General features: G+C 43.6%; 1 protein-coding gene across 4 annotated transcripts in view; it reads right to left on the bottom strand.

The window, feature by feature from the left end:
* Window positions 1–500: 500 nt before the first annotated feature.
* ZNF423 (zinc finger protein 423) overlaps window positions 501–15,074 on the bottom strand; it is a 399,310-nt gene continuing 384,736 nt past the window's right edge. For 2 of the 4 annotated variants that reach the window (XM_084812419.1, XM_084812421.1), the window contains one exon: window positions 501–1,220. In XM_084812419.1, coding sequence (XP_084668545.1) covers window positions 1,191–1,220 — 30 coding nt within the window. In that variant the 3' untranslated portion in view covers window positions 501–1,190. The remainder of the gene's footprint in view (window positions 1,221–15,074) is intronic. The other 2 variants (XM_084812417.1, XM_084812418.1) reach the window with 1 other exon arrangement.

The raw sequence follows: 15,074 nt of genomic DNA, 5'->3' as shown, positions 1-15,074 counted from the left end.
ACAACTCCCAACAACCCTAGCCAGTGCTGAGGTATGATGGGCATTGTAGGCCAAAAAAATATCTGGAGGGCTACAAGATGCCCTGCTTTACAGTAAGTTTTATGTACCCCCTCAAATCCTGAAGACACTGCTTGCTACGCATGATCGACTCCTACTGCTGGTTTGTTTGTATGGGCTACAAGACCATTCCTACATACAATGTCAGGGATTAGAATCACTAGGCCAGCCAGGAATTCTCAAAACTTGGCCAAGGTAATTTCATCTGACCCAGCTTCCTCACTATGAATGCCATGGCCCAAAGGATAGTAGGGTAGCCTTTCCCAACCTCATGCCTCCAGATGTGTTGGATTGCAACTTCTTTAATACCCAGCTAGCATGGTGACTGGCTGTACTGGTTGGAAAAAGCTAGTGTAGGGTTAGGGATAAGAAACATCTCCCATCTGACCAACAATGTTCCACTTTTACATTGCCCAGAGCAAACCACACACACATCTGTAGATGGATTGAGAGCCCAACACTCATCCAATGTATTCCCTTTATTGAACTGTATTAGTTAATGCAATCAGATTAAGTCACATTTATACAGCAGACCATCCAGTTGCACTGAAACCGATGATATTCATTACATAGGGTTTTTTTTTTTGTTTTAATCACTGTCCGGTGAACTGGCAAATCCAATCAAAGCATTAGTCTTTAATTGTTTAAAAAAAAAACCCAAAAAAGTGTAAAAAAAATATTCAGACAATAGCCAAGCCATCACATCACGACACACAATTACCTAAAATTGCAATTAAAAAACAGTTAAACAGGGAAGAAAAGAAAAAATGAAAGAAAAGGGGGGGAAATCACTTCTAAATCTTGAACTATCAGTATAATACAAGAAGCAACAAAGGGCAAGAGCATCAAAGCAGATTCCTATCTAGCAACTATAAATTCAGTCAGAAGCAGAAGCTTTAAAGTACACTAAGCTCAAGCAGGACAATAAAAAATACTGCGCATGGAATACTTTTAATCTCTTCCATTAATATTCATTTCCAGCTGCTTATAATAGCAGCGCCTCATGGCCAAATCATTAGAGTTTTACATCTGGGTTGCAAATGACACTTTGATTGGATGTAATGTTCAAATGGTCCTCCCCACTGAGCTTCCGTCAAGTCTTCTGCAGCGAGGTGTCCTGTAGTGCCAGGGGCTCACTGAGCGTGCTGGCTCAACGTGTGGTTCTGGAAAAAGATGGGGAAAAGGAGACGTGCGTGAGGGGCAGAATAATAGAAAGCAAGCCCGTACCCTCCTACTCAGTCGCATTTATGCGGAACTCAACATAAAAGCTTTGCAATTATTACAGAACAAAATGCAATAAGGGGGGGGGGGAGAAAATGCTCCTAAGTAACAGCTGCCAATGTGACACATTTGCTTTGTACTGATAGATCTGTTAATGCTGGCATGAACTTAAGGAAGAAAAACAAAAAGGAAAAAACAGAAAGAAAAGAAACACAACGAAACAAAATTCAGCTAGCCAAGTGGCGCCGTGAGGATTTCTCTACATCCGAGCAAAGTGGTAACACTCTGCATGGAAGCCTGCCTTCTGGGACTTCCTTAACTGTAACAATTAAACAATATTCTCTATCGCCCAGGGACACCCACCCTCTCTTTGCCATATCTCTGTTATTCTCGCTCGGTGCTGATAGAAAGTCTTGGCAGAAAGAGACGCCAGATTGCGACGCATACACTTGACAGTTGGAGGAATACTTCGGCAACAGAAGCACCAGTTGCTGTGCTCCGGCCCATCCCAAGCCTGGTGTGGCTCAGGTATGCTGGCTTTCTGTGGCCTTAGGACAGAACAGGAAGTGTCGATATGCCTCTCCAGTGGCACATGCATCTGCAGCTGGCTTCCTATCACCAAAGAAGAACCCTCCAATTTTCAGCACAATGAAATTGAAAATATTGTGCCCAGACCAGGGGACAGAAAGTAACTGTGAATGCTCCCACTTTTACAAATAGGGTGCAGTGTTCAGGCTACTAGGCATTTCATGGCAGAAAGAGGTTAACAGAAAGGCTGGAAAAATCATGGCTGTGTTGCTCAGTGGTTTAATCTTGGTGAAAGGAAGACATTTACCACACAACTCTGCAATTAGCTTCCATCCTTCCATAAAGGGAGCTGCAACCAACCCCCTCAAGGGAGACATTACAGTTCAGACATCCTGTCTGTCATTTGCCAAGAGGCTAAATAAATCCTAATGCTATACAGAAGTTGCATATTCAGTCTAATGCAAACGGAAGTCATGTCTCAAAGTTACAAGCACCTTAGGGATAGTGTCTGAAATATCCAGCTCCTGGAAGTACTGGAGACCTCTTGCCAGTCATGCAATCTTTGTGCCCAGGTCTACAACTCCTGCAGCACTTTTAGGCGGAGATCTTTTCTCAGAGATTCGGTATGACCTGTGGAGGGACAATAACTCATACTGATCTTGTGGCATGGAATGAGTGACTGGTCAGTCCCAGTTCTCTTGGGTTTATAGCATGGCAGGAGTTCTGCCTGAACCTAAACGTGCGTGCCAATTTTGCTTGTGTGGGTAGAAGCTACTACCATGGACAGAAGATCATGAGCCCAATTCAGAGAAAATGAATTGTGCTAAAGTCCCACTGAACTCAACAGCACAAGTTAATCACCACCAATAAAGGTAAATTCATTCTAAGGGGGGCTTTTGTACACTTTCAATCAGAGCCTCTCCACCATTTCACCTTGAAATGCAAAGGCTTGAAATAACTTCAGATTATTATTCACTCATCTCCTCTTACATTTCATGGCAGGTTGCTAATTTCTCCCCTATAATATTTACCTAAGTAGGAAGAAATCCCCTAACAAGGATGTAGTCCAAATTAACCGGCACCACAATCCTAATTATTTGACTTGAAATATCTGCTTGCAAAACTAGCTAATGGCCCTTCAATAACAGTGTAATGTCACAGACATATATTTAACTTTCCACAAATCCTTTATTTCCTCCTAAGCAAGCCAAAGTTATTCTTTGTACCAGAAGAAGAGTGGAGGGAACCCCCTCCTCAATCCTTTATTACTGAGATGATATCAGTCTAATGAAAATTATCTGGTGACAACATTTAACTAATGGAGGTTCCATTTGCAGGCCTTGTCTCCAGAGGTAGCAGTGACCCCATTTAAATAGTTGGTACAATAGTTGCTGAACTGTGCACTTCCCCAGAGTGACCACCAGGTGTCACAAGTGCTGTGGCGTTTCTAAATCATGTCGAAGTTATGCGCAGTCTTGTGGCCAGCAGGTTTCCTATCAAACTCTACATAATGACGCTCATTCTCTGGCACACCACATGACAAAAGGTTAAGGGGAAAGGCAGAAAGCCATGCCATTTGGAAAAATACATACAGCAAGACCTTTTGAAATTAAACATGAAAGAGATAAAACAACAACTAAAATTCGAGCTTCTAAGTAGCAGGCCAATTCCATCATAAACTATTGTAGGACAATTAGAAGCTGGTTCCGGTATTGTTCATGATTTACTGTAGCTATGCATAAAGGGATTTATCACTGGCGCACTTTCAAAATCCCTCTCTCGTTAATTATTAAATTTTTACCCCACCTTTCTGTGTTAGGCACTTGATGGAGCAATCCGTATTTTGAGGAGCGGGGGGAGTGAGAATCCATGGCGGTTGCTTTGCCATATCCAAAGTTCTGCCAGCTCACTGCAGCAAGGGTGGGATGGGGCGGCTTTATCTTTTCTTCTTTTTAACCTTCTTTCCCACTCCCATTCATTGCAGTGGGGGGGGGGAATTAACTATGCCAGTGCCAGGACGGGTGTGGCTTTGGACCCATTTCGTGTGAGTGTGGGGAGGAACAAGGGATTTAGGACCCTGCAGATCCACAGCCCCTCAACTTCTACCCTAGAGAGCACCAGTTTGCTCCCTTAGATCCAAAATAACGACGTATCAATTCAGTAGAAAAACAAACCTACAAAAGCAACAGCAAGAACAGCAGAGAAAACGGTAGAGGACAGCAAAAGCAACCACTGATTAAAAACCAGCAGCAGACGATCAGTCACCTCAGCAAGTTCAAGGCCTTGTCTGAATGAGAAGGCTGTTGCCTGCTGACAGAGGGCCTACAGGGAAGGGAGGTGGGATTATGGGAGTTGTAGTCCAACACATCTGGAGAGCACCAGGGTGGGGAGTATATATATTACAACGAAGAGGAGAGGTTGGGAAGGAAGTTAGATGAGGAAGTTAGTACATCACGCTGGAAGCATGATTTAGTTCTGGTACCACTATGCTGTGGCACACAGAACTACTCACAGTGACCTGTGAGTGACCCCCCCACACACATACACACACAAATAACCCCCACTAACAGCCAGGGATAGCTTGTTCTGTATAGAGGCTTATCACAGATCTGTTACCCTGAGATAACCACCTTCAGATGACAATCTCCAACTATTACATGTGTTAGCAAAGATCCCTAGCTACTTGCCCTAAGAATGATGGCTTCAAAATGCTGCATCATGCTGTTTTCTAGTAATTAAAATTGCCTTGATGGGCACTGCAAGTGTATGGGATACCACACAACCCTCTTTTGCAGGCAGTTGAGAAAGTCTTGATGAAACTATTCATTAGATGAGTCAACATAACCACTGCAAAAATTCTGTTCTGCGTTCCACTGTATTGACTATGTAAATATTTAACACCTTTATGGCAGAATGACCTATGCAATGCTATGCGCTGTTCAAGAGATGGAGTGGATGCTAATAAAAAATTATGCTACAAATGTTTCCAACTGCGCAGGGTGGGAGCAGCAAACGAGTGCAGATGTTAAATCAATTGAAGAGGGCTTCTAAAAAATAGTATGATACATACACATTTTAAACAAGGGATGCAGGATGACAAAAACTGCAGATATCAGTGAGAACATTTAATTTGGCTGGATAGGCTAACTTTAGAGTCACTATGGTGAATGAATGAATGAATGAATGAATGTACAGTTACTGTGGGTCAGAAATGATTTACAGTTTCATTTGAATAAAGGTTTTGGCTGATACTTACGGGCCAGAGAATAATTTGTCGGGAGTGGGCAGGAAAGAAGTCTTTATTCCTTCCCCTGCATGCCCAGCACAAGCTTGTGGTAACATAGTCCCAACTCTCCCTCTTTTTATATGACAACAGGAAATCCCTAACTTTGGTGCTGAAAAGATCCGATGATGTGTTCCACTGGGCATGCATAACCTCAGACCCCCATTTCCCATTTTCTCACGATTCTGTCAGAGATCTAAAGCAGTTTTCAGGAAAATAATAGGCAGGTATTCTGAAATGTATGGCAGAGCGGCACCCATTCCACGTTGCTTTATTGCTAGGGATTCTTGATTTTACTGTTTTTTGCTCTTTTATCACTGGATGGGATTTGATAGGGTTTTGTCATATAAGCCACTTTGAGAGGGTGTTTGCCCTTAACGATGGACTTAAAATAATAATAATAATAATAATAATAATAATAATATTGTGCTACACACTAGTCTTATGGCAAATACAAGAGAATTCTTACTTGTTCCCAATAGTTTAAACAGCCTTAAAAAGAGGACAGCCAGCCAACAGAGCTCAGGAACCTGAATAAAGCTTATAGACCAAGAACATTACCCAGAATTGAAGCTAAGTGGAGAGCAGGGAACGTGGCATGCAGAAAAGCCTGCCACGCACTTTAGAATCATGAAAACTCCAGCAAGACATGCTTAAGAGAGCTTTAGCTATTGGGACATATAGAAATGTAATGAAGAAATAAATAAAAAAATAGTGAGGGCAACACCACAGCAGGCAGGAGGACCAAGACTTGTCTTGTATCCAGTGGTAATCACACACACATACTCAGAGCAGAACTAATACTTGCGTACTGCCCTTTGTTGTTGGGAATATTGCCAGTGGCCAAGGGAAACACACATGCACAAACCTGTACCTGGTTTTGGGGGGCAGGTAGAGCATCATTTTAACCCCCCGCACACATTTTTTTCTGCAAGGGGAGGGAGTCTCCACCACTTGTAAAGATCCTCCACTTCCCCCCTCCCAATTAAGCACAGCAGATGTCAACATACAGATGTACCACTTTGTAGAGAGGGAGTCATTCCCATAATTACAAAAAAATCACCACCTCCCGTTGCATGCTACAGCAGAGGTAGGGAACCTGCAGACCTCCAGAAGTTGGATAACAACTCCCATTGTCCTTGGCATTGCTGGCTGAGGCCAATGGGAATTGAAATCCAACCACATCTGGAAGGTCACAGGTTTCCTAAACCCCTGTGCTACAGTAATAGTTTAGTATTTGTGCTTTGCCGCTCCAGCAAATGTTTAGGTCATATACTATGTTCATGTTTCACATACCCTCCTTTTCATGCATTGCTGTTGTTTTCTAGCTCTCCTCATGCAAATGTACATGCAATTCATCAAGTGTATGCTTGGGTTAAAGAGGACTGAAAATAGAATGTGCATGAAGACTGGTGATGGTGGAAAAATCGACAGCATGGCATGGAAGTTTCATACACCACCCCATTGTGCTATGTAAGTCTCAGAGTGACATTGGAGATGCAAATTCATCTGAGACATTTTGTACATTGCCAGCTCCTTAGTCTCCTAGGACTGTGTTGTGGAAGGGACCACCGACTCAGTGGTACAGCATCTGCTTTGCATGCAGAAGATCCCAGGTACAACCTCTGGCATTTCCAGTTCAAAGCCTCAGATGGCAGGTGATATGAAAGATCTCGGCTGGACGGCTGCTGCTGCCAGTCAGAGTAGACAGACCAATAGTCCGACCTGGTAGAAGGCAGCTTCCTCTGTTGCTATGACTGGGTGGTGCATGAAATCCAGTTTAATCTGCCATTTGTATACAGTTCCCCACATTTCTTGGGAACTGCGAATATTGACACAGTAGTGTAAGGAACTGCTGATTTAGGCAGTCTGTCTGTGCACTTGCTCCCTGCCTTCATGTGCATGTGCACTGCCGCTGCTCTTTATGCGCATTCTCCATTCAACTCATTTTAACCACACTGCCCATATTCGCATTGTCTTCTCAGTCCCCTTTGTGCACCTCAGGGCACAATAAACCAGTCCGCCTCCGAAGCGCAACAGAACCGTTTCACACGCATACATCTCTTTCTGTGCCCCAATGTGTGCCTGCTTGTGTCAATGCAGCCACATTTCTACTCCGCCTTTAATTGCAATTTCTTCTGCCAACATGAATTCTAACATTGGCGGGGGTGGGGGGGAGAAGTACAATGCAAAACGGTTTAGCATTCTCCAATCGAAGCAAGGGCCGCTGGCGCTCAGCAGATCCATACTTATTTAGGCAGTGTCATTTCAAAGATAATGCACAATCAGCACTAGTGGCAAGGCATACAGTCTACAGGCTGAGAACATGATTTCCAACCTGTGTGCCTGCTGCATTGATTACGCCAGGCAGGTCAATAGTATGTGGCTCTAAATCTGATAATGAAGCTCTCGTGAACCCTCTCTCCTCAAACATGGGTTAATAATACCTTCTGCACTCATCTAATACAAACAGCATGCTGTTTTTGTAAGCAAGAGGCTGGCCAGAGATGCAGAGTGATTACACTCAAATTCAACAGCAATTCAGAAATGAGGTCACTCTTTATCTCCCTAAGGGCCCACGACCCCGACAGATTGTCACGCCACCCATCAGTCCTGAGGTTTTGGAGGGATGTTTACCATAAATAAAACCAGAGGATCACATAAATAATGTTGTTCTTGGAAGCCCTGTGGGTTGTATCCCAGATAATCACATCTAGCAAAAATGCAAAGCATCCCCATCACCATGACATCAAGCAGAATAGACCTACATCTGCATAAAGCAAAGGTAGCTAAAGCTCCCAAAAGTGTATGGTCCCTTTCCCAAGTAATCCTAAAATTGATGTGCGATGTTAGTTTTGCTTAGCTCTGGGTTTAAGAACAGACATGAGGTTGCATGTTTTCTTATGACAGAAACACAGGTGTGTGTGGTTTCAGTTAAAACAGAATCTATCACCCCTTTTACAGAAAAGAGACAAACGGCAATGAGTAGAATGTAGCGAAAGAACACAGTGTCCTCAGTGCTCAGTCTCCTAAGGCTTTGACCTCACTGCCACCCCATCAGTGGGTCTTTCCAGGACAAGCTGGGGGCAAGCTATCCATTCCTTGTCCTAGAAAATTCCTGTGCTGCTCTCTTCAGGCATGTAGATCACACATGCAAAGTGCAGCACAAGAATCATTTGCAAGTACGTACCCATAGCAAGAAGACGGCCGAGATGCTTAAAAATGGATTTACTTGCAAGCAAATACCCTTGCAAGCTTGCAGGGTGTGTCTCAGTCTGTGGTCCTCATGATGTCATGATTAACACTAAAGGGGGAAAGTATTCATTCCACTGTCATCTTGGTTGTGTTACATGCAAGTGGGCTTTTATGGAGGGGTGCTAGCCCAAAAATGCATCCTGGAGTGCCTGCTTGGCCAAAAGAATCCTGGATTAGAGAAGCAATCGTGTGGATTCAGCAAAACAGGCCCCTCTGTTATGGCTGCTTAAAAGCTAACTGCAGGCTCCTGCAACTGCATGGGGATGTGGTCGGCTGGGGCCTCTGGCCACATGGGTGTGGTGAAGCCCAGCATTACCACCTTGAACATCTGAAGAAGCAGACAGCTGACAAGTCTGGGATTAACTAGACTGGGATTAAAGCCCTAAACGGCTTGGGGCTAGGTTATCTGAAGGATTGCCTCCTCCCATATGTACCTGACTGGACCCGAAGATCATCTTGAGAGGTCCTTCTCCAGGAGCCTCTGCCAAAGGAAGTGAGGCGGGTGGCAACCAGGAAGAGGGCATTTTCTGCTGTGACACCCTGGCTGTGGAATGAGCTCCCTTGAGAGGTTCACTTGGTGCCTACGTTGTGCTCCTTTTGGCATTAGGTGAAGACCTTTTTATTTTCGTACCCTGGTCTTTATCTCTGCTGTTTTAAATATGTATTTTAAATCTCTGCATTGCTGCTAGGTTTTATTCTGGTTGTATTTTTACACTGTGGTTTTAAGCTTTCATATTTTATATCATTTTATGTTGTACTTTGTGGTTTTAATTTCTGTGAACCACCCAGAGAGCTTCGGCTATTGGGCAGCATAGAAATCAAATAAATAAATAACTGCATGGATAAGTAGTGAGGGGCGAACTGTCTTTGGATCAATTCAGAACTGGGCTCAGAAACCTGAGCTGTTTCCCCCCTCCAGTTGGAAACTTGCTCTGTTTCCCCCTCCCCCTAAGCTCAATTCTGAAATTTGGACCTGGCTGCGCTCCGAATGATCTCATGCACAGGAGTGTTCTAGATACAAGCAGCCCTGGAACATGCCATTACCAGAGTACCTGATTCCATACTACTTTCCAAATGTAGTTTTCCCAGGGTCTCTGATCCCTGAGCCACTGCTGCACAGTATTCAAGCTGCCAGGGTAGGAAGCTCAGATTACAATCCAAGTCAGAAAAACACTATGGGGATAAATAGAGCCCAGTTCATAATGCACCCGAGCATTATGAGCAAGCTTAATTTTGTATTTGGAGACGGGTAATTATGATCCTCAATGACATTACAATTGCTAGTCACCTTCCCACATGGTTACAGGCACCACACAGTAATCGTTTAAGAGACTACTGGTTGGCTGAATTCACCTCTCTTTTATAGCTATGACTGAGTAGCCAAGATTCAGACTGAGTGAACAGTGGCTTGTAAAATGCATTATACCAGTCAATCACCCAGTGTGATTTAGCTTCCTATGGGAATTCAGCACGTATGTTTGTGTTGAGAAGACCACCTTTAAGAACAAGTGCTTTCTTCTTTCTGGGCACATACTAAACCTACTGCAACAAAGGCATGTCTATGGCACTCCCACTCTGCATTCAGAACAGCATTAAAATGGGTAGATTTTAAGAGGACATTGAGAACAAGGTAAGGAAAGACTACCAAGAAAGGGGTGGGCAGGCAGGAAACCGGGAACATTTTTTTAAGCAAATCTAGAAAGCTGTAAAGAACAATATTGTTTAGGAACCTGGAATGTCAGATCAATGAATCAAGGTAAGCTGGAGGTGGTCAAACATGAGATGGCAAGATTGAACATCGACATCTTGGGAATCAGCGAACTGAAATGGACAAGCATAGGCGAATTTAATTCAGGTGACCATCATATCTACTACTGTGGGCAAGAATCCCTTAGAAGAAATGGAGTAGCACTCATAGTCAATAAAAGGGTGGGAAAAGCAGTACTGGGGTACAATCTCAAAAATGATAGAATGATCTCAGTACGAATCCAAGGCAAACCATTCAACATCACAGTAATTCAAGTCTATGCCCCAACCACTGAGGCCAAAGAGGCTGAGGTTGATCGGTTCTATGAAGACCTACAACACCTTCTAGAACTAACACCAAAAAAAATGTCCCTTTCATCATAGGGGATTGGAATGCTAAAGTAGGAAGTCAAGAAATCACCGGGATAGCAGGCAAGCATGGCCTTGGTGTACAAAATGAAGCAGGACAAAGGCTAATAGAGTTTTGACAAGAGAACACGCGCAAACACGCTTTTCCAACAGCACAAGAGGCGACTCTACACATGGACATCATCAGATGGTCAATATCGAAATCAGATTATGTCCTTTGCAGCCAAAGATGGAGAAGCTCCATACAGTCAGTAAAAACAAGACCTGGAGCTGACTGTGGCTCAGATCATGAGCTTCTTATGGCAAAATTTCGGCTGAAATTGAAGAACGTAAGGAAAACCACTAAACCATTCAGGTATGACCTAAATCATATCCCTTATGAATATACAGTGGAGGTAAGGAATAGATTTAAGGGATAAGACCTGATAGACAGAGTGCCTGAGGAACTATGGACGGAGATCCGTAACATTGTTCAGGAGGCAGCAACTAAATCCATCTCAAAGAAAAAGAAATGCAAGAAAGCAAAGTGGCTGTCTGATGAGGCTTTACAAGTAGCTGAGGAAAGAAGGGAAGCGAAATGCAAGGGAGAAAGGGGAAGATATATCCAACTGAATGCAGATTTCCAGAGAATAGCAAGGAGAGACAAGAAGGCCTTCTTAAATGAACAATGAAAAGAAATCAAGAAAAACAATAGAATAGGAAAGACTAGAGATCTTTTCAAGAAAATCAGAGATATCAAGGGAACGTTTTGTGCAAAGATGGGCATGATAAAGGACAAAGAAGGCAGGGACCCAACAGAAGCACATGAGATTAAGAAGAGGTGAAAGAATACACAGAAGAACTATACAGGAACGATCTTAATATCCCTGATAGCCATGATAGTGCGCTCACTGAACTTGAGCCGGACATCCGAGACAGTGAAGCCAAGTGGGCCTTAGGAGGCATTACTAACAACAAAGCTAGCGGAGATGACAGTCTTCCAGCTGAGCTATTTAAAATCCTAAAAGATGATGCTGTGAAAGTGCTGCACTCAATATGCCAACACATTTGGAACACTCAACAGTGGCCACAAGACTGGAAAAGGTCAGTTTACATTCCAATTCCAAAGAAGGGCAATGCCAAAGAGTGTTCAAACTACCGTACAATTGCACTCATTTCACATGCCAGCAAGGTTCTGCTCAAAATCCTACAAGCTAGGCTTCAGCAGTATGTGAACTGAGAACTACCGGAAGTACAAGCTGGGTTTCGAAGAGGCAGAGGAACTAGAGATCAAATGGCCAACACTCGCTGAATCATGGAGAAAGCAAGAGAATTCCAGACGAGGGTAAAGAAGCAATAGTAAGAACCGGACATGGAACAACCGATTGGGTCAAAATTGGGAAAGAAGTACGACAAGGCTGTATATTGTCGCCCTGCCTATTTAACTTATATGCAGAGTACATCATGAGAAACGCCAGGTTGGATGAATCACAGGTCAGAATTAAGATTGCCGGGAGAATTATCAACAACCTCAGATACGCAGACGATACTACCCTAATGGCAGAAAGCGAAGAGGATCTCAAGAGCCTCTTGTTGAGGGTGAAAGAGGAGAGTGCAAAAGCTGGTTTGAAACTCAACATTAAAAAAACTAAGATCATGGCATCTGGCCCCATCACTTCCTGGCATATAGAAGGGGAAGAAATGGAAGCAGTGACAGATTTTATTTTCTTGGGCTCCAAGATCACCGCAGACGGTGACTATAGCCATGAAATTAAAAGACGCTTGCTCCTTGGGTGGAAAGCTATGGCAAACCTAGACAGCATAGTAAGAAGCAGAGACATCACCTTGCCGACAAAGGTTAGTATAATCAAAGCTTTGGTTTTCCCAGTAGCAACGTATGGCTGTGAGAGCTGGACCATAAGGAAGGCTGAGCGCCGAAGAATTGATGCTTTCGAACTGTGGTGCTGGAGAAGACTCTTACAAGTCCCCTGGACTGCAAAGAGGTCAAATCAGTCCATCCTAAAGGAAATCAACCCTGACTGCTCATTGGAAGGACAGATACTGAAGCTGAAGCTCAAATATTTTGGCCACCTAATGCGAAGAGAAAAGTTGCTGGAAAAGACCCTGATGCTGGGAAAGACTGAAGGCAAAAGGAGAAGGGGACGGCAGAGGATGAGATGGCTAGATAGCATCACTGATGCAATGAATATGATCTTGAGCACACACCGGGAGAGAGCGGAGGACAGGAAGGCCTGGCATGCTATGGTCCATGGGGTCACGAAGAGTCGGACACAACTGAATGACTGAACAACAACAAGAAAGCTTGCACACATGCTGGGAATCTTCCACACTGATAAAGAGTCCCTGCCAGTAAATCACAGGGGTACTACAACAGACACAGGTGAAAAAAAATGAAATGGGGGCAATGATGGTTTGTGGCCATTATACATCCATCTGATGGTGCTACTCTGCATCTGTTAGCATCTTCTGCATACCAAGTGGGGTTTTGTGGTTTGTTTTGAGATCTTGGAATCTAGATGATGGAACAAAGACTCAACTGAGGCTGCATTCACATGACCAGAGATGAAAAGTGCTCAATACTTCTGCAAGGGGGGTTAGAGCATGTGCCTAACTCACCTACCTGCCTTCATACAACTTATGCACATTTTCCATCAGGAGAGTTTGATTCAATGAAGTCATGGGAGACAATCCCAAAGGTCTCTGCTCTGCTTTCCAGAGAGGAAAACTCTTAAAGGAGTTGTTAAACTTGGGTGAACATGGGCCATGATCCAAAGAGTGACTTCATCCATAACTAAGGGCTTGAGCATGAGTGTTGGAATCTTTGATGGGTTTTCCCCACCTTTTGAACAACAGACTATCCTGCGATATCACACAAAGATTTTGAAAGTTCTCTCTGCTTTAACAGTAATTTATCATGGGTGGGTTGATGTCCAGGAAACACAAACCTAAAATCCCCCTGGGCAAGCAACACCAGCTGTGTGGATTTTGGCCATCATTTCTATATCTGATTTAAAGACGGCGCATCAACAGGACAGGCATAGGAAGCTGCCTTACACCAGGTCAGAATACTTGCCCATTTAATGCAATATTGTCTGTTGTGACTGGCAGTCGCTTTCCAGGGTCTCGGGCAGAAGGAGATCTTTCTCATACCTGCTTCCTGACCCATCATCTGGAGGTGCCGCAGATGAAACCTGGGAATGTCTGCATTCAAAACGTGCTGTTACCACTGACCTATGGTCACTCTCCTGAACCCCGATGCTTGAGAATAAAATTCACAATGCATCTAGCAAACCCTGAGTAGGGATGTATGAGAAATTTCAGTTCATTTTTTTATCTGGATTTACCCAGTTTGCACCTTCTGGATCAAACATGGATTCAGACACAATCTGCTGCCGAAAATACATATGTTTCCGAGCTTACAATGTGATTTGTGGACCCCCAAAAATGCGTTTCATAGCATGCGTACATTTGGAAAATGAGCATGAAAAATGTGTACTTTTGAAAAATGCGCACAAATATGCTTTAATCAATGGGAGAAGAATCTGTATATTTCAAAGATGTGCACAACTGATGCATACATTTGGAAAAATATGCACGAAAATACCCACGGATTTGCATGTGAAAAGGAAAAAACAAGGCTTGCAATCTGATGTGGAGTCAAGTCAGAACGAGCTTTGAGACGGAATTTGGGGGAACTTCAGCAAGCTTGAGTTTTGCTGATTCACACATTGCAGCCTTTTATTAAGGAGGTCTGTTGCAGGCTGGACATTGTTCAAAAGAGACAGAGGTTTCCTCTTTAATCATTCACAGTAGAGCCACATTAATGAAACAGCCAACATCAAGCTCAACAGGATCACCCATGAAAACTAGGCATATCTGGATATCAACGAGTAAATTCATATAAAACCTCTTGCCCGTTCATCTCTTCCTTGTAAGCAAGCCTTAAGAGCACATCATCAACTTTTCTATCCAGCACAACAGGCTCCAATAAATGAGAGACACTGTAGCTACAGGTGGCAACACAGAAACGGGGGGTATCGGTTCCAGTGGTTTTGCTGAAGTGACCTAGTGACTTCTGGGAAGATTATGTGCCCATTACCCGCTATATTTTCCTACCCAGGGAGTCCTGTCCAGGTCCACTTCAGAGCCTATGGATTGCTCTCCTTACCGTTTTTCATTAGGCATCCCTTTTCCCAACCTGGTGCTTTCTTAGATGTGTTGTACTACAATTTCCACCATCCCCAACCAGCAGGGCCAATACAGCTGAAGGGCACCAGGCTGGGGAAGGCTGCCTGCCTGAGACTTTTGCAGCTTGGGAGGAGGATGCCCCTCTTTATGACACCAATCCCAATCAACTGGCAAGGTCCGTAGAAAATACATCTGATTTTAAAACTAGTGTCCAGGATTTGAAGAAATCAAAGGCTCTCTGACAAATGGGTACTGCATGTGTGCGTTTCTTTAATTGTAAATTTTACCCTTTACGTTTCTTTTTGTTTAATGCAATTAAGAGCAACCCATCGCTAAAGATCAGGACCTTTTGTGTCTTGGCTTTTAATATATTATTCAGCTGAAGGAGACAGGAAGGTACTTGCCTCAGCCAGTAGAGCTTATGTTA

This window comes from Heloderma suspectum, chromosome 8 (assembly GCF_057233095.1).
Source record: "Heloderma suspectum isolate Gila_16-S chromosome 8, 16-S_ref, whole genome shotgun sequence".
In the NCBI taxonomy this organism is placed as follows: Eukaryota; Metazoa; Chordata; class Lepidosauria; order Squamata; family Helodermatidae; genus Heloderma; species Heloderma suspectum.
This window is presented reverse-complemented; position numbering and strand designations above follow the sequence as displayed.